Source organism: Carassius carassius, chromosome 4, assembly GCF_963082965.1.
Source record: "Carassius carassius chromosome 4, fCarCar2.1, whole genome shotgun sequence".
Lineage (NCBI taxonomy): Eukaryota > Metazoa > Chordata > Actinopteri > Cypriniformes > Cyprinidae > Carassius > Carassius carassius.
In genome coordinates this window covers 18,289,194-18,312,491 of record NC_081758.1, presented here as the reverse complement: position 1 = coordinate 18,312,491, position 23,298 = coordinate 18,289,194, and the positions used below count along the sequence as shown (strand labels likewise).

Here is a 23,298-nt window from a genome sequence, read left to right as displayed (position 1 = left end):
TACAAGATAGCTCAAATGGACATGATCACTCCCCCTGATAGCAATCTGTTCCTGGATGTGGTTATTCCTGTTCTCGTTGGTGAAGCAGGAAGACAAATTACTTTTGGGAATTTTTTTTTTTAAGGTGTGGCACTTCATACACCTGCCTGCTCAGCACTGATCTTTGAAAGGATCCAAGGTTTCTCAGCTGAACATTGTAACAAAATAGTCAATGATATTCACTTCACCTGTCAAAACTGTAAACTGTAGAATATAGTTATAGTTTTGCTGGTGTGAGGTAAATTATTTTCTCACATTTGCTAATTTTCAAAGCAGATGGTTTTGTATCAGCGTGACTTCCGAAATGCCAGTTACAGGTCCCTCAGTACAGTCAGTAAAATTTCAACAAGTAGACTTATATATATCAGTGTAATAAGGACTGCTTAAAGTTAGGGAAATATTAGAGCGATAAAAAGAGAATAAAGTCTGGGTTAAAAAGAGCTATTACGAGTAAACTACGAAAAAGAACTCACACAGACTGACTGACATATACACACCCAAAGCACATGCACAGAAAGCTATTGGTCAAAATGCCATTTTGTTAGTTGTTAATGTAAACACAATCAGTTACAGTATGTGAATTTAAACATTTGGGAAAGAAACTGGAAGTGCATTAATATGCTGGATCTGTATGCATTGGACATACAGTCACATCTGACTCCAGAATAACCAACAAGACTGACTACAGTAAAACATCTTATGAAATAATCATAACTTAAGTATATTTGCAGTAGTAAATACAGTCTACAGTATAGATTATTTCATCATGGATGGAGGTCAAAAATGCAAATGCAGTACAGTACTAAGAAAAAGCTGTAATATATTCTTAAACAACATGTAGTACTATCAGCAAAATATTTAGTAGGAGTGGTTAGTGATAACGTTTATTTATTTATTTTTTCTGCTAATTGTAGACTTTATGCTCCAGAGAAACAAGCATGCAGCCATCTTTAGAATATTGTATTTAAATATCTGTTTTTGCAGAAGTTCTGCGTTTATTTCTACATTGCTGTCAAAGACTAATTAGCTGGTGAAGTGGAAAACGGATTTGAAAACAATGAGTGCATTGCTGAATGGGGCAGGGCTACATAAGGTCAATACATTCCCTGTGAAATGCTTAAGCTGAAAAGGCATAATAACCAGCATTGGGCTTGCAGATAAAACCATGAGGTTCTCACTGACACAGCATAAAAGGTGCTCAGAGGTTTGGCTGGTGAAGGAGACTAATAAGGTACTTTAGGAGAGAATTCTTTAAGTGAAGTGACATTCAGCCAAGTATGGTTACCCATACTCAGAATTCGTGCTCTGCATTTAACCCATCCAAAGTGCACACACACAGAGCAGTGAACACACACACACACACACACTGTGAACACACACCCGGAGCAGTGGGCAGCCATTTATGCTGCGGCGCCCAGGGAGAAGTTGGGGGTTCAATGCCTTACTCAAGGGCACCTAAGTCGTGGTATTGAAGGTGGAGAGAGAACTGTACATGCACTTCCCCCACCCACAATTCCTGCTGGCCCGAGACTCGAACTCACAACCTTTCAATTGCAAGTCCAACTCTCTAACCATTAGGCCACGATGAAGGAGCCGGATGGAAACCAGACTGGACAGCGTTCAGATTTGGATTTGGATAGACCCCTGCAGCAGCTCCTAGGTGGGGCAGCACTGAAGGGGTGTACAGATTGGGGTAAAGCCCTGAAGTTGGAGGAGGTAGTTCACCAGGATAAGGCATAAGGCTAGGCTGAGGTGGTGAATATGGCTGGAATCCTCCAAGTGGGCCTTGCCAGGGAGGACAATGTTGATCAGCTGGAAGAATTACCACAGGAAATATGACCGCTGGATTTGATGCAAAAGATAAGCCCAGAGAGATCTGAAAGACAGTCATGTTTTTGATTTACTTTTTGGTAGAAAGTCTTGTTTAGCTGTGAAACTAACGTTGTTATAGACCAAAAATACTTTTATAGACCAAAAATTAAAAAGGACTTAAAAATTACAGGGATAGTTTACTCAAAAATCACCACCACACTGTTTGTTTCTTCTGCAGAACACAAAAGAAAATATTCTGAAGTTAAAAAAAAATGTTTCAGCTGTTTGTCCATACAGTACTACGGGCCCCGCACATGACACGCAGGAAAAAATATAAGGCTAAATCGTGTCCACGATTTACTAATTCGTTCCCTTAATGTACTAAAATATGCACACGATTACTATAGCATCGCCTCGATTTACTACTGCATTCACTCGATTTATAAATTGTGCGCACTAGGGCTGAAACGATTCCTCGAGTAACTCGATTACAAAAAATGATCTAGGCAAATTCCTCTGCCTCGAAACCTCTTTTAATTTATTTTAAATCTCACGTCAGGTTCTTTCACAATGATTTTTTACATGTGGCACAACGCATTTACGTCACCCACAAAGTGGTCGGAGACACAAGGAGTCAGGAGTGTTTTGATTTGAGGGCGCGGGCAAACGTAAAGAGAAAGTCGTGGCGTGTGTCCATTGCAAGATAGAGCTGGCATACCACAACTAGGGCCCTATGATTTCCGCGATGCCGAAAACACGGAGGGAATCGCGGAATCCAGTCATAAAAATTGAGTTTACAGTTTAAAGCGGAATGGCAAGGAATTTGCCAAATTTTGAATGAATTAATCAAAAATAGGTCATTGCACTTACATCTAATCATGATATAGACTAATATATGTAAAAACTAAGCCGGTACAGTCTATTTAAATATGAATCCTGCATGTTCTGCAAGTATCTGTTAATGAATGGAGCAGAACTGAGTAAAACTAGTGTCACATCATACACAGAACTGTAAAGTATGGAATGATATTCCGGACATTATTCAAAAGGAATTGCAAATTGTATTTGCAATTGCGTTTTCAATTTGTGGATGCAAAAAATGTGACATAATCCAAACGCAAATGCAAATCACGCATTACCGTTTGCATTTTCGTTTATACGCACGGTGTCTGCCAAATTTAAAATGGAAATGCAAAGTCCGTTTGCAATTGTGTTTCCCATATCTTACGAGCTATGAGCCTGTCATATTTAAATAGAAATATTAATTTACACTGTGCATGTAAATTGCCAAAACTGAAATGGAATCGCAATTAGGGGTGGGCGAATCGATCTAAATATCGATAGTATCGATGCCAACACTGGTATTGGTATCCGATCGATACAATTGTAATTGAATCGATATTTTAATTTAAATATCTCTCATCTACGTTCATTATACTTTGCTCGTGTCTTCTACCTCTACAATGAGCAAACGCTACTTTCACATCCTGGCCCACTTTGCTACTCCTCCCCCGCCTGCTGCTCTGCTGTGATTCGTTGTTGTGTCGTCACATGACTCACTGACACAACGCCCCGAGGAGCAGCGAACAGAGTGAGCGAAGCTGATAGCACATTGAAGTCCTGAAGGGGGGCTCAGGGAATGTAATTGCACAGGTACATTTGTTCTTTGTTTGTTCTTCAGTAATAATTGTGTGCACTTTATTTCATTTGTTTTTAAAACCAGAAATAAGGGAGAGATTATTTTTCTTTATTTTATTGTATTTTTATTAAAGGCTGTAAAGAATTCATTCTACAGTGCCTAATAACTAATAATTTTGTGGACTTCAATACATTAATAAAAATTATTGCCGAAATAATTGATCATTCATTCACCTCAGAAATAATGACATAGACCTATGTACTGCTCTCCCCTACACAAAAGTTTTTTTTTTTTTTTTAAGTAAAAAGTATCGTAATGGTATCGGTATCGATACCATACTGACCCTATATGTATTTGGTATCGGATCGATACCAAATTTTGCAGTATCGCCCACCACTAATCGCAATTCCTTTTGCATTTGAATTTCCAACGTCTACACGGAAACCTGTCAATCAAGTGACAGGGGTGGGGCCATTTTATTGGGCGTGTTTGCATTGGGAAGTGACGTCACTCACAGTCGACGGTAATAAATAATTATTAATTAATTAGTGTGGACTTTGTCATCTAAATACTTAATAACCAATAAGGTTAAGGATGTGTCTTACAAATTACTTCATCTTTTCTATCCTGTGAAGCTTTACTTAAAATAGATGTTTCCTGATATTGACACTTTATGTACTTTTTGTGGTGCTGAACACGAATCCATTTCTCATCTCTTCTAGGAATCCACATATACAAGTCTGTTCTGGAAGAATTTTTGTATCTTCGAATCATACTAAAATGTACCATTAAACCACAGTAGCTACAAATGTACAGTTGTCTGAGATGTTATGAAATGTTCTTTAACATCATGAACCATAAAATGTAGTCAGTGTTCTGCTATATGGTTTATTTATAATAGGTAAACACAGGTCACAAGTTAACACGGTCACATTTCCTTGATTCAGCAGCTGCACGATGTGAAGCCGAGAGTCCCGTCTTAAATCTAGAGATCTGGAGCTGATTCGGTGTAGATCGGTAGCTCGGTGGTTCGTGACTGTTGTCTCGCGGTGGGCCATCTTTTAGCGCGTGTTTGAAACCCGCGCCAACACAGACGTACTTTATTTTTTTGTTTATCCTGCTTACTTCTGCCGCGAAACGGGCGATCATACTAATAACTTGTAATCTTTACAAGAATATCTGAATCATGCAATGAGCAAGTCTGCGTTTATTAAACACTTAATATCGCGTCAGTTTGTGCTTTCAGAATCGCCGAATCTGCTGCCGTCGTTCCAGCACATCTGCAGCGGAGACCTGAACCAGGAAGTTGGTCACCAGATAACACGGTAACCAGTTAAACCGTAACACCGGGAAGATTAGGCAAATAGACTGGTGACATACTGTATAGGTCTGCGAGCATTTCTCAATACAAAGTTCGCTGATTTCGGACTTGCATCCTCGGTAGTTCAGACTTTGTGCATTCGACTTGGGAGTGTGATGTCTGCGAGGACGCAGGCCCGTAATTCTGCAAACAGCAGCGTACTTGATAACATGTCAGCTTGCCTTGACTGCTGCAACTTTCCTCACTGTATATTTACAATAAAACGAAAAAGGATATGAAATACCACTGCCTCCTTTCATTTTTCATTTAAACATAATAATAGCAGCAGAAATGTACTTAGTTCAGGGAAATGTGTATATATACGTACAGTCATTACAAATGAAACTAAATATTATATCAATTGCCTCTTTTATTACCGTCGACTGTGAGTGACGTCACTTCCCAATTCAAACACGCCCAATAAAATGGCCCCACCCCTGTTACTTGATTGACAGCTTTCCGTGTAGACGTTGGAAATTCAAATGCAAAAGGAATTGCGATTCCATTTGAGTTTTGGCAGTTTACATGCGCAGTGCAGAGAGAGTGAAAAGGCAAATGTGGTAATTAATATTGTTATTTAAATATGACAAGCTTATAGCTTGTAAGATATGGGAAACACAATTGCAAACGGACTTTGCATTTCCATTTTAAATTTGGCAGGCACTGTGCGTTCGCTTAAACGAAAATGCAACTGGTAATGCGCGATTTGCATTTGCGTTTGGATTAGGTCACATATTATGCGTCCACAAATTGAAAACGCAATTGCAAATACAATTTGCAATTCCTTTTGAATAATGTCCAGAATATCATTATTTAGTAAAGGTACGTCAACCCGTCAAAATAAAAGTCCGGTTAAAGACTATTGTTCAGCAGAATGTACATAGCCTACTACTAAAAAAAAAAATCTAAAATTTTTTTTAAGGTTTAATCATACAACATTTCTTCCACGTTTTATTTTCAAGTCGTGCGCACGATTTAGCAAATAGAGCGAACGCAATAGTAAATCGAGGGAAGGCAATAGTAATCGTGTACACGCTTTAGTAAACTAAGGGAACGAATTAGTAAATTGTGCACACAATTTATAATTGTTTTCTTGCTTGTTATTTGCGGGGCTCCATACAGTACATTAAGTTTTTTTTTTTTTTTTTTTTTAAATATCTTCTTTTGTATTCTGCAATATTAGAGATTTGAAATGGCATAAGGGTAAAGTAGCATTTTGGGTTGAACTATTGCTTTAAACATGGCAATACTACAGAAGACAAAATAGCACCTTGAGATTGTACTGCACTTTTATGATTCTGCAGTTTTCAATGGTGACAGTCAGGTCATGTGGAAGCATCATGTCCACTATGAATTTTGACTTTTCTCCAGATGGGATGCGATCTCTAGTCTCTTTGATTATATGCTTGAATCCTCCATTAGTGCGCCAGCCAGCGATGAACGTCTGTTGCTGCTTGAGGCTGTACTTCAGCCTGACATCACGAGATGAAGAGTTGTCAATATCGACAAAAACTCTGATCGTTTCACCTGCAAAAATGGTCATAATTAGAGCCAACAAAAATCAATAATAATAATAATAATAATAAAACTGACTATAGTGGGTTTCATCCAAGTTGCTAATTTAATTTATGTGATGTCTGTTTACAGACAAAGCAGTATTTCCATTCAGTGTGTTTAGGACAACACACTAGTCATGTCTGGAGGAACTGAAGTTGAATAATTTTGATGTCAGTCTTTCACTGTAGAATGACTACAGTTTTGAGATGCTATACAAAGCTCTGCTGTTATTTTCTTCGCTAAGCAAATTTTATTTGCATTAAAAGCTACAGTATACATGACATCTTCACCTTGCATATAGCCAGTTTTTTCCAATGTTACAGTCATTGACATTTTTCCTGAGCCAAAAAGTTTCATCTTCTTGTCTTGTGTGCCAGATTGTGGTTGCTGTATGGAAAAAGAAGAAGAAGAAGAAAGAACAGCATACTGAGATGAGCAAACTAAAATCACGGTTCGATTTCATCTAAGCTCTAAATCACAAAGAAATGGTTTAAATCAAATGAGTTCTGATGACAGTTTATAAAACAGATCCAGTCCTTGACACCTGTGACCTCATTACATCAGTATTACTGTGCCACTGCGTCATTGTGTTACTTGGCAAACATTCTGCTATCAGAATTACATTTCTTGGCTGGACAAATAATATGTATTATATTTGATGCTAATAATTGCTACTGTGTGTTTACTTTATGAATAAAATAAACATTAACAATGCCCCTTAGCTGTTATTTCACTGTAAATCCACAGCTTCTTGGGGTTTATTGCTTTATTAAGAGGCTACAGTACATCATCTTTCTATTTAAGTGAATCAGTGAGTCAAACATGGTATTGTAAGTCATACCAGCAAGTGATCATTGGACCCATAATTTCTCAGCACAAAGGTTAATTCTGTATATTTAGTAGATGTTGGCTTCCAACGTCTGCTCAGCTTTACCATCAAGACATACTTCACCCAGCCATGATTTCCTTCAAAAGATGGAGGCATATTTCTGAAATTAGGAAAAAACAAAACTCTTTAGTTTCTGAAAAGCAGTGCATAATATAAATCATTATACACATTACACACAAACATATACAGGTATTTATTTATTCAGAATATACATATACCTTACTACTTCTTTGTAATATGGTAAACAAGTAAATATTTTTTTTTAACTCAAATATTCTAGATTATTAAGCAATTACTATGACTGACATTTGTTTTTTAGAGGATGATAATGATTTGTGGGGTAGTGTTACAACTGATTGGGAACTGAAAGGAAGCAGGATGTGGCACATTTTTTTTACGCTTTTTCAGTCTTGCTTATTTACTTCAATATACTGTGTTCATGGACTATAAATTAAACCTGCCGAGTATTATTTCACTGCACATAGTTACACAATAAGGAACAACATCAGTTCTATGTTGTTCAATCAGTTCAACAATCAGTTATATTACTCACTGTTGAGGCAGCTGAAATCTGAATGGGAAAACATGACTTCCTGGCCTAATCACTGGTCCATCTGAGGAACAATAAGGCATGTTAATATGGGTCACAATAGAAGTTTTCAAAAAGCATATTTACTATCAGCAAACAATCTTGGGCAGTCTTGGTACTGGTGGGGGCAGAGAATGACCAGAGCTCTCTTCCACCCTCAATACCAGGACTGAGGCGAGATTGAGGCTGCCCACTGCTCCGTGGTTGTGTGTGTGTGTGTGTGTGTGTGTGTGTGTGTGTGTGTGTATATAGTACTTACTGCTGTGTGTGTGTGTGTGTGTAGTACTTACTGCTGTGTGTGTGTGTGCGCACTTGGATGGGTTAAATGCAGAGCACAAAATTACTAGTAAGGAACACCTTACTTGGCCACGTCACATCACTTTCACATTCATGTCACTTTCAACAATCATTTCAGGTTTCATGTAAATTATAAAAAGTTTAATGTAATTAATTTGGTGCATATATGAAACCCATTTACTTACAAGTTTCTCCTTCTACAAGAGTTGCATTCTTTTCCCTTTTTCCTGTAGACGTTACAGCAAGAAATAAAAGTATTACACTTTTTTAAAATAATAATTTGTTTAATAATAAAGTTTTCTATATCGCGCAAGCTCACCTCTCTTCGAGCTCTTTTGAATGAAGTATTGCTTTAGTTTGAAGTATCTCTCATGGTCGCTATAGGTTGTTTCGTCGTCACCTGAGCCTTCAGTCCAGCGCACATTTGCATCCCCCCTCAACTTAACAAAAAAACTGTCCACCTTTATTTCTTTGGTTACTTCCAAAACAACTTGCCCCTCCACAATATCTCCACTAGTAAAAGTATTGCTTTCATTAATCGGGTCGTAGTGAAGACAGAACTCTTTGATGGATCTTGACATTGTAATTTCTATGTCTGTACTCTAGACACACAAATACAGCTCTGTTCGCAAGCGGAATGACATTCATGTGAAATAAAATAAGGGCTGAGGGCGTGACTCATGATTGCGTAACATTGGTTATTCCACAGGGTTTAGAAAAGTGCAGTTTACTCACTACCTTCGTTCCTGATATTTGTCATATGGTGTGTCAACCCGACGATATAATTTCCGTTTAATAAATAAATAAAAATACTGCAGACTACAGTTAACACATTCGCTTTGCACTCTTGTAATCATGTTAACAAATTGTTGCTGTTGTTAATTATTATCATCATGACTATTATTAATACAATTAATAACAATTATAATAAGAAATAACATGGAAGTGAAATATTAAAATTCTATAAAAGAAGAAAACGGATTTGAAACAAATGTCATAACAAACGCCAGTAGACCAGGAAGATTTTAAAATGAGCGATTCATTCATGAATCCATAAGATCTTACCTGCATGCTGTGTAAATATAAAATGAAGACATAAGGTCTATACATTCTCTGTGAAATGCTTAAGCTGAAAAGGCACAATAACCAGCATTGAGCTGGCAGATAAAATGTCTCAGGTTATGAATGTAACCATGGTTCCCTGAGTAGGGAACAAGACACTGCGTCCTCTAGGGAGCGCTATGAGGAGCACCACGTCGTGACCTGTGTCTGAAGCATACTTTGAAAAAAACACCAACGAGTTGGCCGGCGAAGGCCTCTGACGTAACTACCGACGCAACAAACAGGCACCGGGAGAACACGTCATTCATTTCATCGTCTGAAGCCTGCGTCCTCTAGGGGGCACTATGGGGAACAGTATACCCACGCTGCCATGCTGAGGGGAGTGCAGGCCAGAATCATGGCGAACACTAAGTACCCACTAAGTACCCACACTAAGCGTGGGTGGGTCGGTGTGTACACGGTTGCGATGGGTCGGGTATTGGTAAACATAATGATCGCTCACCGCTGTCAATGTTTTTTGTGCCTTTGAATCATGTCGTCATGTCACTCCGCAAGTAGTCCAATAATTTGTCACGATTGAAGTTCAAAGTGTACGCGCACCGTTCTGAATGCGCACACACCCAACCATCTACTCATGTGAACAGCTTCAGTTGATTGACGAAGACCGTGAACACAGGTGATTCATGTAAGCAAATCCAATATATTGTCTTTCATTTTTATATGCAGGTCTAGTAAAATTTGACCAATCAATTGATCACTTTTGTCATGATTCCATAACATTAATGTTAAACGATTCTGGGCTAACTTAGCAAAGTAACGCCATGTTGGTTATTGCTTACTTCTAGCTAGAAAGTTTAGCAGCTTCTACAAGGCTCGAAATTGCCAACATTTTTGTCGCATATGCTCCTGAAATTTAATCCGGCGCGACCTAAAAATATATTTGGGAGTAACTTAAAGTTATATGCGCGGAGCATATGAGCATATCTGTCCACTAATGACTCGTCCAATTTGCGAACTAATGACTCCTTTGAACCGATTCACTTTAATGAATGCTTAAATCTGATCTGGGTCGAGTTTCCCGATAACAATGTATCTTAGCTCTGAAGAGCGCTCTCAACTTGCAAGGTTATAAACACTCGCCGCAATTCCACGCGCTTTTCCCTAAAACTTTACTTGACATGAACGCGCTCTACGTGCTACTTAAGAGTCGCTGTCCATTCACGAAATTCTAGCTGAAATATAACCTATGGAATCGTATTCTGAACGTTCAACCTAATCGTCTTCTGTTGTGAATTAGCAATCCTAGAAGTCTATAATAAAGCACTGACAAAATGGCTGAACAAAAACACAAGAAAAGATACCTTTCAAAAAATATAGAGGCAAATAAATATGTTATTTTTAATAGATGTAAAGGACACCATAGAAATAAGGAAAAACAAAACATCTGGGAGGACAAGAAATGCCCAATAAATTGCTAGTTTTCGTGCACATCAGCAGCAAGTTATTGACAGATTTTTGGGATTTCATCCCTATTTTGCCCAGTCTTTGAAGCATATTTCCCATTTAAACAAAAAACAAGTACAATATTTTTTATTAATTTATTATTATACTATATAAATTATCTCACTGTGTGCGTGTGGTTTTGGGGGGGGGTGGGGGGGGGGTGCACCGTATAGTTTCCTGCTTTTTTGTCCTTTGTCGATCACACCTATGAGGGCTGTGGTCAGAAAGATAACGCTCATCGAGGCAGCCTCACGGCGTCACCTTATTAGCGCACTTTCATGGCAAGTCCAACTTTACCGTGGCGTGATCCATAACCTCCAACAGCTCTACATACGCAGGTCAGGAGAATTGAGAAGGCTCAGCCTCAGCTTCTTCACCATCCTCAAATAGCTCCTGCTTTTCCTGGGTAAAAACCCAGCAGAGCACTAATCTCAGTATCAGAAAGTGTTAAAGATATAACATCATCCTCCTGAGGCTCTCTCTCATCCTCCGCCATTAGGATTGCAAAAGAGAAAGTCCCTCTCTAAACCATTCAGACAGAGCCACCTGAAATTCTTACAAGCTCATTCTCCTCCATGCCTCAGCAGAGAGATCTGAAAGACAGTCATGTTTTTGCTTTACTTTTTGGTGGAAAGTCTTGTTTAGCTGTGAAACTAACGTTGTTTGGGACTTATCACAAATTAAACACCAAATTAAAATAGACTTAAAAATTACAGGGATAGTTTACTCAAAAATCACCAGCACACTGTTTGTTTCTTCTGTAGAACACAAAAGAAGATATTCTGAAGTTCAAAAAAAAATTTCACCAGTTTGTCCATACAGTACATAATTTTTTTTTTAAATATCTTCTTTTGTAATTCAGCAATATTAGAGATTTGAAATGGCATGAGGGTAAATTGACATTTTGGGTTGAACTATTGCTTTAAATATGGCAATACTACAGAAGACAAAATAGCACCTTGAGATTGTACTGCACTTTTATGATTCTGCAGTTTTCAATGGTGACAGTCAGGTCATGTGGAAGCATCATGTCCACTATGAATTTTGACTTTTCTCCAGATGGGATGCGATCTCTAGTCTCTTTGATTATATGCTTGACTCCTTCATTAATGCTCCCGCCAGCGATGAACGTCTGTTGCTGCTTGAGGCTGTACTTCAGCCTGACATCACGAGATGAAGAGTTGTCAATATCGACAAAAACTCTGATCGTTTCACCTGCAAAAATGGTCAAAATTTGAGCCAACAAAAAATCAATAATAATATTAAAACTCACTAAAGTGGGTTTCATCCAAGTTGCCAATTTAATTTGTGTGAAGTCTGTTTACAGACAAAGCAGTATTTCCATTCAGTGTGTTTAGGAGAACACACTAGTCATGTTTAGAGGAACTGAAGTTGAATAATTTTGATGTCAGTCTTTCACTGTAGAATGACTACAGTTTTGAGATGCTATACAAAGCTCTGCTGTTTTTTTCTTCGCTAAGCAAATTTTATTTGCATGTTCCCTCAGAATATTTATGCAATATCTCAGTTTTGATCTCATCTCATTTTATTTGCATAAAAACATGTTGATGGAAACCCCGATAATTGACATTACAGGCTAGTTTCTTCAATTTGAGTCGCTTGAGAGCTACACATGACATCTTCACCTTGCATATAGCCAGTTTTTTCCAATGTTACCGTCATTGACATTTTTCCTGAGCCAAAAAGTTTCATCTTCTTGTCTTGTGTGCCAGATTGTGGTTGCTGTATGGAAGAAGAAGAAGAAGAAGAAGAAGGCACAGCATATTGAGATGAGCAAACTAAAATCACGGTTCGATTTCATCTAAGCTCTAAATCACAAAGAAATGGTTTAAATCAAATGAGTTCTGATGACAGTTTATAAAACAGATCCAGTCCTGGACACCTGTGACCTCATTACATCAGTATTACTGTGCCACTGCGTCATTGTGTTACTTGGCAAACATTCTGCTATCAGAATTACATTTCTTGGCTGGACAAATAATATTTATTATATTTGATAATAATTTCTGCTGCGTGTTTACTTTATGCATAAAATAAACATTAACAATGCCCCTTACCCTTGTAAATCCATGGCTTCTTGGGGCTTATTGCTTTATTAAAAGGCTACGGTACATCATCTTTCTATTTAAGTGAATCAGTGAGTCAAACATGGTATTGTAAGTCATACCAGCAAGTGATCATTGGACCCATAATTTCTCAGCACAAAGGTTAATTCCGTATATTTAGTAGATGTTGGCTTCCAACGTCTGCTCAGCTTTACCATCAAGACATACTTCAACCAGCCATGATTTCCTTCAAAAGATGGAGGCATATTTCTAAAATTAGGAAAAAACTAAACTCTTTAGTTTCTGAAAAGCAGTGCATAATATAAATCATTATACACATTACACACAAACATATACAGGTATTTATTTATTCAGAATACACATATACCTTACTACTTCTTTGTAATATGGTAAACAAGTAAATATTAGTTTTTTAGAGGATGATAATGATTTGTGGGGTAATGTTACAACTGATTGGGAACTGAAAGGAAGCAGGATGTGGCACATTTTTTTACGCTTTTTCAGTCTTGCTTATTTACTTCAATATACTGTGTTCATGGGCTATGAATTAAACCTGCCGAGTATTATTTCACTGCACATAGTTACACAATAAGGAACAACATCAGTTCTATGTTGTTCAATCAGTTCAACAATCAGTTATATTACTCACTGTTGAGGCAGCTGAAATCTGAATGGGAAAACATGACTTCCTGGCCTAATCACTGGTCCATCTGAGGAACAATAAGGCATGTTAATATGGGTCACAATAGAAGTTTTCAAAAAGCATATTTACTATCAGCAAACAATCTTGGGCAGTCTTGGTACTGGTGGGGGCAGAGAATGACCAGAGCTCTCTTCCACCCTCAATACCAGGACTGAGGCGAGATTGAGGCTGCCCACTGCTCCGTGGTTGTGTGTGTGTGTGTGTGTGTGTGTGTGTAGTACTTACTGCTGTGTGTGTGTGTGCGCACTTGGATGGGTTAAATGCAGAGCACAAAATTACTAGTAAGTAACACCTTACTTGGCCACGTCACATCACTTTCACATTCATGTCACTTTCAACAATCATTTCAGGTTTCATGTAAATTATAAAAAGTTTAATGTAATTAATTTGGTGCATATATGAAACCCATTTACTTACAAGTTTCTCCTTCTACAAGAGTTGTATTCTTTTCCCTTTTTCCTGTAGACGTTACAGCAAGAAATAAAAGTATTACACTTTTTTAAAATAATAATTTGTTTAATAATAAAGTTTTCTATATCGCGCAAGCTCACCTCTCTTCGAGCTCTTTTGAATGAAGTATTGCTTTAGTTTGAAGTATCTCTCATGGTCGCTATAGGTTGTTTTGTCGTCACCTGAGCCTTCAGTCCAGCGCACATTTGCATCCCCCCTCAACTTAACAAAAACTGTCCACCTTTATTTCTTTGGTTACTTCCAAAACAACTTGCCCCTCCACAATATCTCCACTAGTAAAAGTATTGCTTTCATTAATCGGGTCGTAGTGAAGACAGAACTCTTTGATGGATCTTGACATTGTAATTTCTATATCTTAGAAATTTATAAACACTCACCGCAATTCCACGCGCTTTTCCCTAAAACTTTACTTGACATGAACGCGCTCTACGAGCTACTTAAGAGTCGCTGTCCATTCACGAAATTCTAGCTGAAATATAACCTATGGAATCGTATTCTGAACGTTCAACCTAATCGTCTTCTGTTGTGAATTAGCAATCCTAGAAGTCTATAATAAAGCACTGACAAAATGGCTGAACAAAAACACAAGAAAAGATACCTTTCAAAAATATAGAGGCAAATAAATATGTTATTTTTAATAGATGTAAAGGACACCATAGAAAAAGGAAAAACAAAACATCTGGGAGGACAAGAAATGCCCAATAAATTGCTAGTTTTCGTGCACATCAGCAGCAAGTTATTGACAGATTTTTGGGATTTCATCCCTATTTTGCCCAGTCTTTGAAGCATATTTCCCATTTAAACAAAAAACAAGTACAATATTTTTTATTAATTTATTATTATACTATATAAATTATCTCACTGTGTGCGTGTGGTTTTGGGGGGGGTGGGGGGGGGTGTGCACCGTATAGTTTCCTGCTTTTTTGTCCTTTGTCGATCACACCTATGAGGGCTGTGGTCAGAAAGATAACGCTCATCGAGGCAGCCTCACGGCGTCACCTTATTAGCGCACTTTCATGGCAAGTCCAACTTTACCGTGGCGTGATCCATAACCTCCAACAGCTCTACATACGCAGGTCAGGAGAATTGAGAAGGCTCAGCCTCAGCTTCTTCACCATCCTCAAATAGCTCCTGCTTTTCCTGGGTAAAAACCCAGCAGAGCACTAATCTCAGTATCAGAAAGTGTTAAAGATATAACATCATCCTCCTGAGGCTCTCTCTCGTCCTCCGCCATTAGGATTGCAAAAGAGAAAGTCCCTCTCTAAACCATTCAGACAGAGCCACCTGAAATTCTTACAAGCTCATTCTCCTCCATGCCTCAGCAGAGAGATCTGAAAGACAGTCATGTTTTTGCTTTACTTTTTGGTGGAAAGTCTTGTTTAGCTGTGAAACTAACGTTGTTTGGGACTTATCCCAAATTAAACACCAAATTAAAATAGACTTAAAAATTACAGGGATAGTTTACTCAAAAATCACCAGCACACTGTTTGTTTCTTCTGTAGAACACAAAAGAAGATATTCTGAAGTTCAAAAAAAAATTTCACCAGTTTGTCCATACAGTACATAATTTTTTTTTTAAATATCTTCTTTTGTAATTCAGCAATATTAGAGATTTGAAATGGCATGAGGGTAAATTGACATTTTGGGTTGAACTATTGCTTTAAATATGGCAATACTACAGAAGACAAAATAGCACCTTGAGATTGTACTGCACTTTTATGATTCTGCAGTTTTCAATGGTGACAGTCAGGTCATGTGGAAGCATCATGTCCACTATGAATTTTGACTTTTCTCCAGATGGGATGCGATCTCTAGTCTCTTTGATTATATGCTTGACTCCTTCATTAATGCTCCCTCCAGCGATGAACGTCTGTTGCTGCTTGAGGCTGTACTTCAGCCTGACATCACGAGATGAAGAGTTGTCAATATCGACAAAAACTCTGATCGTTTCACCTGCAAAAATGGTCAAAATTTGAGCCAACAAAAAATCAATAATAATATTAAAACTCACTAAAGTGGGTTTCATCCAAGTTGCCAATTTAATTTGTGTGAAGTCTGTTTACAGACAAAGCAGTATTTCCATTCAGTGTGTTTAGGAGAACACACTAGTCATGTTTAGAGGAACTGAAGTTGAATAATTTTGATGTCAGTCTTTCACTGTAGAATGACTACAGTTTTGAGATGCTATACAAAGCTCTGCTGTTTTTTTCTTCGCTAAGCAAATTTTATTTGCATGTTCCCTCAGAATATTTATGCAATATCTCAGTTTTGATCTCATCTCATTTTATTTGCATAAAAACATGTTGATGGAAACCCCGATAATTGACATTACAGGCTAGTTTCTTCAATTTGAGTCGCTTGAGAGCTACACATGACATCTTCACCTTGCATATAGCCAGTTTTTTCCAATGTTACCGTCATTGACATTTTTCCTGAGCCAAAAAGTTTCATCTTCTTGTCTTGTGTGCCAGATTGTGGTTGCTGTATGGAAGAAGAAGAAGAAGAAGAAGAAGGCACAGCATATTGAGATGAGCAAACTAAAATCACGGTTCGATTTCATCTAAGCTCTAAATCACAAAGAAATGGTTTAAATCAAATGAGTTCTGATGACAGTTTATAAAACAGATCCAGTCCTGGACACCTGTGACCTCATTACATCAGTATTACTGTGCCACTGCGTCATTGTGTTACTTGGCAAACATTCTGCTATCAGAATTACATTTCTTGGCTGGACAAATAATATTTATTATATTTGATAATAATTTCTGCTGCGTGTTTACTTTATGCATAAAATAAACAGTAACAATGCCCCTTACCCTTGTAAATCCATGGCTTCTTGGGGCTTATTGCTTTATTAAAAGGCTACGGTACATCATCTTTCTATTTAAGTGAATCAGTGAGTCAAACATGGTATTGTAAGTCATACCAGCAAGTGATCATTGGACCCATCATTTCTCAGCACAAAGGTTAATTCCGTATATTTAGTAGATGTTGGCTTCCAACGTCTGCTCAGCTTTACCATCAAGACATACTTCACCCAGCCATGATTTCCTTCAAAAGATGGAGGCATATTTCTGAAATTAGGAAAAAACAAAACTCTTTAGTTTCTGAAAAGCAGTGCATAATATAAATCATTATACACATTACACACAAACATATACAGGTATTTATTTATTCAGAATACACATATACCTTACTACTTCTTTGTAATATGGTAAACAAGTAAATATTAGTTTTTTAGAGGATGATAATGATTTGTGGGGTAATGTTACAACTGATTGGGAACTGAAAGGAAGCAGGATGTGGCACATTTTTTTACGCTTTTTCAGTCTTGCTTATTTACTTCAATATACTGTGTTCATGGACTATAAATTAAACCTGCCGAGTATTATTTCACTGCACATAGTTACACAATAAGGAACAACATCAGTTCTATGTTGTTCAATCAGTTCAACAATCAGTTATATTACTCACTGTTGAGGCAGCTGAAATCTGAATGGGAAAACATGACTTCCTGGCCTAATCACTGGTCCATCTGAGGAACAATAAGGCATGTTAATATGGGTCACAATAGAAGTTTTCAAAAAGCATATTTACTATCAGCAAACAATCTTGGGCAGTCTTGGTACTGGTGGGGGCAGAGAATGACCAGAGCTCTCTTCCACCCTCAATACCAGGACTGAGGCGAGATTGAGGCTGCCCACTGCTCCGTGGTTGTGTGTGTGTGTGTGTGTGTGTGTGTGTGTAGTACTTACTGCTGTGTGTGTGTGTGCGCACTTGGATGGGTTAAATGCAGAGCACAAAATTACTAGTAAGTAACACCTTACTTGGCCACGTCACATCACTTTCACATTCATGTCACTTTCAACAATCATTTCAGGTTTCATGTAAATTATAAAAAGTTTAATGTAATTAATTTGGTGCATATATGAAACCCATTTACTTACAAGTTTCTCCTTCTACAAGAGTTGTATTCTTTTCCCTTTTTCCTGTAGACGTTACAGCAAGAAATAAAAGTATTACACTTTTTTAAAATAATAATTTGTTTAATAATAAAGTTTTCTATATCGCGCAAGCTCACCTCTCTTCGAGCTCTTTTGAATGAAGTATTGCTTTAGTTTGAAGTATCTCTCATGGTCGCTATAGGTTGTTTTGTCGTCACCTGAGCCTTCAGTCCAGCGCACATTTGCATCCCCCCTCAACTTAACAAAAACTGTCCACCTTTATTTCTTTGGTTACTTCCAAAACAACTTGCCCCTCCACAATATCTCCACTAGTAAAAGTATTGCTTTCATTAATCGGGTCGTAGTGAAGACAGAACTCTTTGATGGATCTTGACATTGTAATTTCTATATCTGTACTCTAGACAAACAAATACAGCTCTGTTCGCAAGCGGAATGACATTCATGTGAAATGAAATAAGGGCTGAGGGCGTGACTCATGATTGCGTAAATTTGGTTATTCCACAGGGTTTAGAAAAGTGCCGTTTACTCACTACCTTCGTTCCTGATAGGAGTTTTGTCCACTTCTTTAGCCGGTCAGGCTGGTTTTAGAGGAGTTTTGTCCACTTCTTTAGCCGGCCAGGCTGGTTTTAGAGGAGTTTTGTCCACTTCTTTAGCCGGTCAGGCTGGTTTTAGAGGAGTTTTGACCACTTCTTTAGCTGGTCAGGCTGGTTCTAGCATGTCAGACTGGGAGACCAGTTGACTAAACAGCTAAAACCAGCTTGGCCAGGCTGGGAGACCAGTTAAATCCAGCTATACGTTCATCTTAAAACTTCTTTCTAGAGGTCTGCTAGATCATTTGCCATCAGAGTTCAAGCCTTGTTAAGCTGTAACTAACTGATCGTATTTGAGTGTGATTTCTGGTTTCCGTCACCATAGGTCTATACTTTATTGAAATGCAGGCTCATGAAACCACTTGAAAAACTTTGGTTTCTTTCATGTGGTGACATATTTTCTACCAAAACAGGAAGTTTATGTGGGTTTTAGTTATGTTCACTAATTTTGAAACTTGAGTAATGGTGCTTGGGCAAAAAAAAAAGATTCACAATATTTAATAATAATAGTAATGATAATAATAATAATAATAATAATAATAATAATAATTTGCATTGTATATGTTTGTTTTTACTGTATTTTTGATAAAATATGCAGCTTTTGTAAGCATAAGAGACTTCTATCATAAGAGACAACACAGGTGGTGTATGTAATATCAAAGTTTAGTTTATGACCAAGTCACAGGAAATCCCAGGAAACTGTTTTACATAGTGTTCCCTTTCAAGAGTACTCTCGTACTGCGTAAGCTAGCTTACGCTATGGGAAAAGGTCCCCTTTTCTCGAGAATATGAAGCCAAAAATTATCCTTAATTTTTAAATAATGTAAAACGCAGTGCTGCAGCACAGCAGACCCAAGCGAAGCGGCTCGCGCGCTTATTGGCTGTGCTGCGGCAACTGCAGCAACCTATGGTGAGGCGGCGGAGAGGAACGAACCAATGGGGGCGCTTCGCGCCCATTGGACGTCAGAGCGCGCCAAAATAGGCGTGGCTGGAACTATATAAGCCACCTCTTCACCATAGGGATCAGATTTCATCTCCTTCAGCGATCTCACCTGCACTTCGCTGTCTTCTCCGGAGAAGCCTCTGCACGCCGTCGAAAAGCCTCTCAGCGGGATAGCACTGCAACGCAGATCTGAGGACGCCGGCTCGTGCTTCATCTCGACGCCGCCTTCAGCACTCGCTTCCTGCTGCGCCATCCGGCGTGACTAATATCCTTTACAAAGCTAGTGTGTTTGCCGCTGCATCACACTTTTTTCCTCCAGAATTCGAGGCGTTGTTTCAAATGCCTCGGGCCTGTGCTTCATGCCGAGGCCCTCTGCCCAGCGAGGACCGCCACATCATCTGTGTCTCCTGCCTGGGCCGCGAGCATGCTGAGAGCGCACTCTCCAAGAGCGTGCCTCGCCCGCTCTCTCTCCTTCGCCTGTCCTCTTCGTGGACGAGCAGCGCCAGTCCCTGCTCACCAGCGCCCCCTTCTCCTTCGGAGCGCCTGAGGCGGAAGAGGACAGACACGACAGCCTTTCTCTCGCCGCGTCCAGTAGTGAGGAATGGTCGGGCTCCATTGCGGACCCCCCCCCCCCTCTACAGCACCCAGCTGCACCGGACAACGCGCTGATATCGACGCAGAGCTTACTCGCGTGCTTACAAGGGCTGTCAGCGACCTTCAGCTCGACTGGTCTCCTCCAGACGAGCCCGCTAAAAGCAGGCTGGACGAATGGTTCTTGCAGGGGCGCCCTTCGGCCCCTCCGCAAAGAAACGCCCCCTTCTTCCCGGAAGTTCACAATGAACTCACGAAGTCGTGGAAAGCCACATTCTCCGCACGCTTGAAGACTTCTGTCTCGTCAGCGCTCTCCTCTGTCGACGGCGCCCGAGACCACGGTTACGGATGGCGGTCGAAGCCTGTGCATCCATCCAAGCCGTGCCGCACCACCTCAGCTCTCGCTGGCCGAGCTTACACCTCCGCTGGTCAAGCTGCTTCGGCTCTACACACCATGGCTGTGCTGCAGGTTTTTCAGGCCAGACTTCTCCGTAAACTGGACGAGTCTGCCCCAGATACCTATGACTTTAAAGATCTCCGCAGCGCTACTGATCTAGCCCTGCGTGCGACAAAGACCACAGAACAAGCGATCGGCCGAAGCATGGCAAGCCTCGCTGTTTTAGAGCGACACCTCTGGCTCATGCTCACGGAGATGAAGGACGCCGACAAATCCGCCTTTCTTGACTCTCCTATCTCGCCTTCCGGCCTCTTTGGCCAGTCGGTTAAGGGTTTTGCTGAACGCTTCACTGAGGCTCAGAAAACGTCACAGGCAATGAGGCACTTCCTGCCGAAACGCTCAAGCTCTGCTGCGGGACGCCGTAGAAATGCGCCGCCCCCTCAGACCTCGAAGCCATCGCAGCCAGACTTACAGTCTCGCCCAGCGACCAAAACCCAGCACCGCTCTCGCTCTACGAGCCGCAAACCGCCAGAGAGACGGGGACCTCGGCCCAGGATTGTGCTGAACCCCGAGCCTCCGAAGCCCTCCTGACCTTCGGGCTGAAAAGACCGTGGTTAAGTCCCGCTGCGGCCGGACCACCACACAAGAAACCTCACATGCTTCCTCCAATCCCCTCACTAAAGGCGGTTGGAGATGTCTATACTGCAGTAAACGAGCCTGTTACAATGCACGCACGCCTGCACACAAACGCCGTTTTCACGGCGACCTCAATAAAGCACAAAAAGAGCTTTTTCTATGTAGGCAGTGTGCCCACTACACAGTACGCACCCCTACATGTATACACACTCCCCCAAGTGTCACAAAGACTCACTCGGGTCTCCTTTCATGCCCACCTTCCCGCTCGCGCCGGAGGTGCTCTAAATGTAGCGCGCGTGCCCACTTCTCAGTGCGCAACCCTACAAATAAGCGCTGTCACCACAGTGTCACAAGCACAGCATACTCGAGCTACTGGTCCCCTCATAACAGGCGGCCAGTGCCCGAAGCACATTCAACCCATAGCCGCACGAGCCGCTGCATGGCAGGCCATCCCCGGCATATCAAATTGGGTTTTGAATATAATAAAACGAGGTTACTCGCTCCAGTTCGCTCGCAGACCGCCGCGCTTTCGCGCCGTGGTCGAAACGAAAGTGAAAAGCGAAATGACACACGTCCTTCGCGCCGAACTGATAAACCTTCTTGCAAAAGGGGCAATAGAAACTGTCCCCCCTGCGCAGCGCGAGTCAGGCTTTTACAGCCGCTACTTCCTCGTACCAAAAAAGGATGGCGGTCTCAGACCCATCCTAGATCTCAGACGTTTGAACAAAGCGCTTATGACGCGATCGTTCAAAATGTTAACTACCAAACAAATACTCGCGCAAATTCGCCCGAGGGATTGGTTTTTCTCAGTGGATCTGAAAGACGCTTACTTTCACATTCAAATAGCACCCCATCACAGGCCATTCTTGAGATTCGCCTTCGAGGGGCAGACTTATCAGTACATGGTTCTTCCATTCGGCCTCTCCGTAGCGCCCCGTACGTTTACACGGTGCATGGATGCCGCTCTCGCACCCCTGAGAATGCGGGGAGTGCGAGTATTGAACTACCTCGACGACTGGCTAGTTTTAGCCCATTCCGAGGAACTACTGACGACACACAGATCCTGGATCCTCAGCCATTTAGAATGCCTGGGTCTCACGATCAACACTGTCAAGAGCGCTCTGTCTCCCAGCCAGAGGATTTCCTTTTTGGGGATAGACATAGACTCTGTGACATGTACAGCGCGTCTGACGTCACAGCGCGCTCTCACTATTCAGCATCTAGCCGTGTCGTTCAAAGCCGGGTCTCTTTACCAGCTCAAACGATTTCAGGAAATGCTAGGTCTGATGGCATCAGCCTCTGCGGTTCTCAAACTGGGCCTGCTGCGCATGCGCCCACTACAGCGCTGGCTGAGAGACCGTGTTCCAGCGCGCGCCTGGATTTCCGGCCGCGCGCGCATCAGGGTGACCCACGGCTGCATCACAGCTCTGGCCCCTTGGAAAATAGCCAACTGGTATCAGTTAGGCGTAAGCACGGGCGCTGTCTCGAAATGGAAAGTAGTCTCGACAGATGCATCCAACCTTGGTTGGGGCGCCCTGTACGAGGGCAGGTCTGCCTCCGGCCTCTGGTCGAGCCCGGAGCGACTGTTACACATAAACTGTCTGGAGATGATAGCGGTCGAACTATCCCTGAAAGCTTTCCTCCCATTTTTAAAGGGCCACCACGTTCTGGTCAGATCAGACAGCATGTCAGTGGTGGCCTACATAAATCGCCAGGGTGGTGTCAGGTCAGAAACCTTGCACACCCTGACCGAACGTCTTCTGACATGGGCACATTACAATCTGCGCTCGCTAAAAGCAGCGCATGTACCTGGCATCCTGAACCGGGGCCCGGACATGCTTTCCAGGGCGAATGTTCCCCCTGGGGAGTGGTCTCTTCACCCACAAACGGTTCAGTTGATGTGGAGCATCTTCGGCAGGGCAGAGGTCGACCTCTTCGCCTCAGAAGACAACGCTCATTGCCCAATATATTTTTCAAAGAGCAGGGACGTGCTGGCCCTCGATTGGCCCAGACGCCCGCTTTATGCCTTCCCACCGGTCGCGATGCTACCGCAGGTCATCGATCGGCTCAGGAAGAACAGATGTGTTATGCTGCTAGTAGCCCCACTCTGGACGACCCAACCTTGGTTCTCCGAGCTGATGCAGCTGTCCAGTACAGCCCCATGGCCA

General features: G+C 40.9%; 1 protein-coding gene and 2 pseudogenes across 1 annotated transcript; all 3 read right to left on the bottom strand.

The window, feature by feature from the left end:
* Positions 1 to 1,606: 1,606 nt before the first annotated feature.
* On the bottom strand, positions 1,607 to 9,169 carry LOC132130465 (arrestin domain-containing protein 3-like). Its single transcript, XM_059542181.1, has 7 exons — positions 8,502 to 9,169; positions 8,368 to 8,409; positions 7,850 to 7,910; positions 7,249 to 7,396; positions 6,698 to 6,794; positions 6,121 to 6,377; positions 1,607 to 1,915 (listed from the first exon to the last, which is right to left on the bottom strand). Exons 1-7 carry the CDS (start codon positions 8,761 to 8,763, stop codon positions 1,607 to 1,609), a joined length of 1,176 nt encoding a protein of 391 aa, XP_059398164.1. The 5' UTR covers positions 8,764 to 9,169.
* A 2,312-nt stretch (positions 9,170 to 11,481) lies between these two features.
* LOC132130422 (arrestin domain-containing protein 3-like) lies at positions 11,482 to 14,348 on the bottom strand (annotated as a pseudogene).
* Positions 14,349 to 15,480: 1,132 nt separating this feature from the next.
* LOC132130366 (arrestin domain-containing protein 3-like) lies at positions 15,481 to 18,461 on the bottom strand (annotated as a pseudogene).
* Between the last annotated feature and the right edge of the window lie 4,837 nt (positions 18,462 to 23,298).

Coding starts and splice junctions, on each gene's coding strand:
- LOC132130465 (XM_059542181.1), bottom strand. CDS start 8,763: ATGTCAAGATCCATCAAAGAGTTCTGTCTTCACTACGACCCGATTAAT. Junction 8,410..8,501: donor TCAAAAGAGCTCGAAGAGAG/GTGAGCTTGCGC, acceptor TAACGTCTACAG/GAAAAAGGGAAAAGAATGCA. Junction 7,911..8,367: donor TCTTGTAGAAGGAGAAACTT/GTAAGTAAATGG, acceptor ATTGTTCCTCAG/ATGGACCAGTGATTAGGCCA.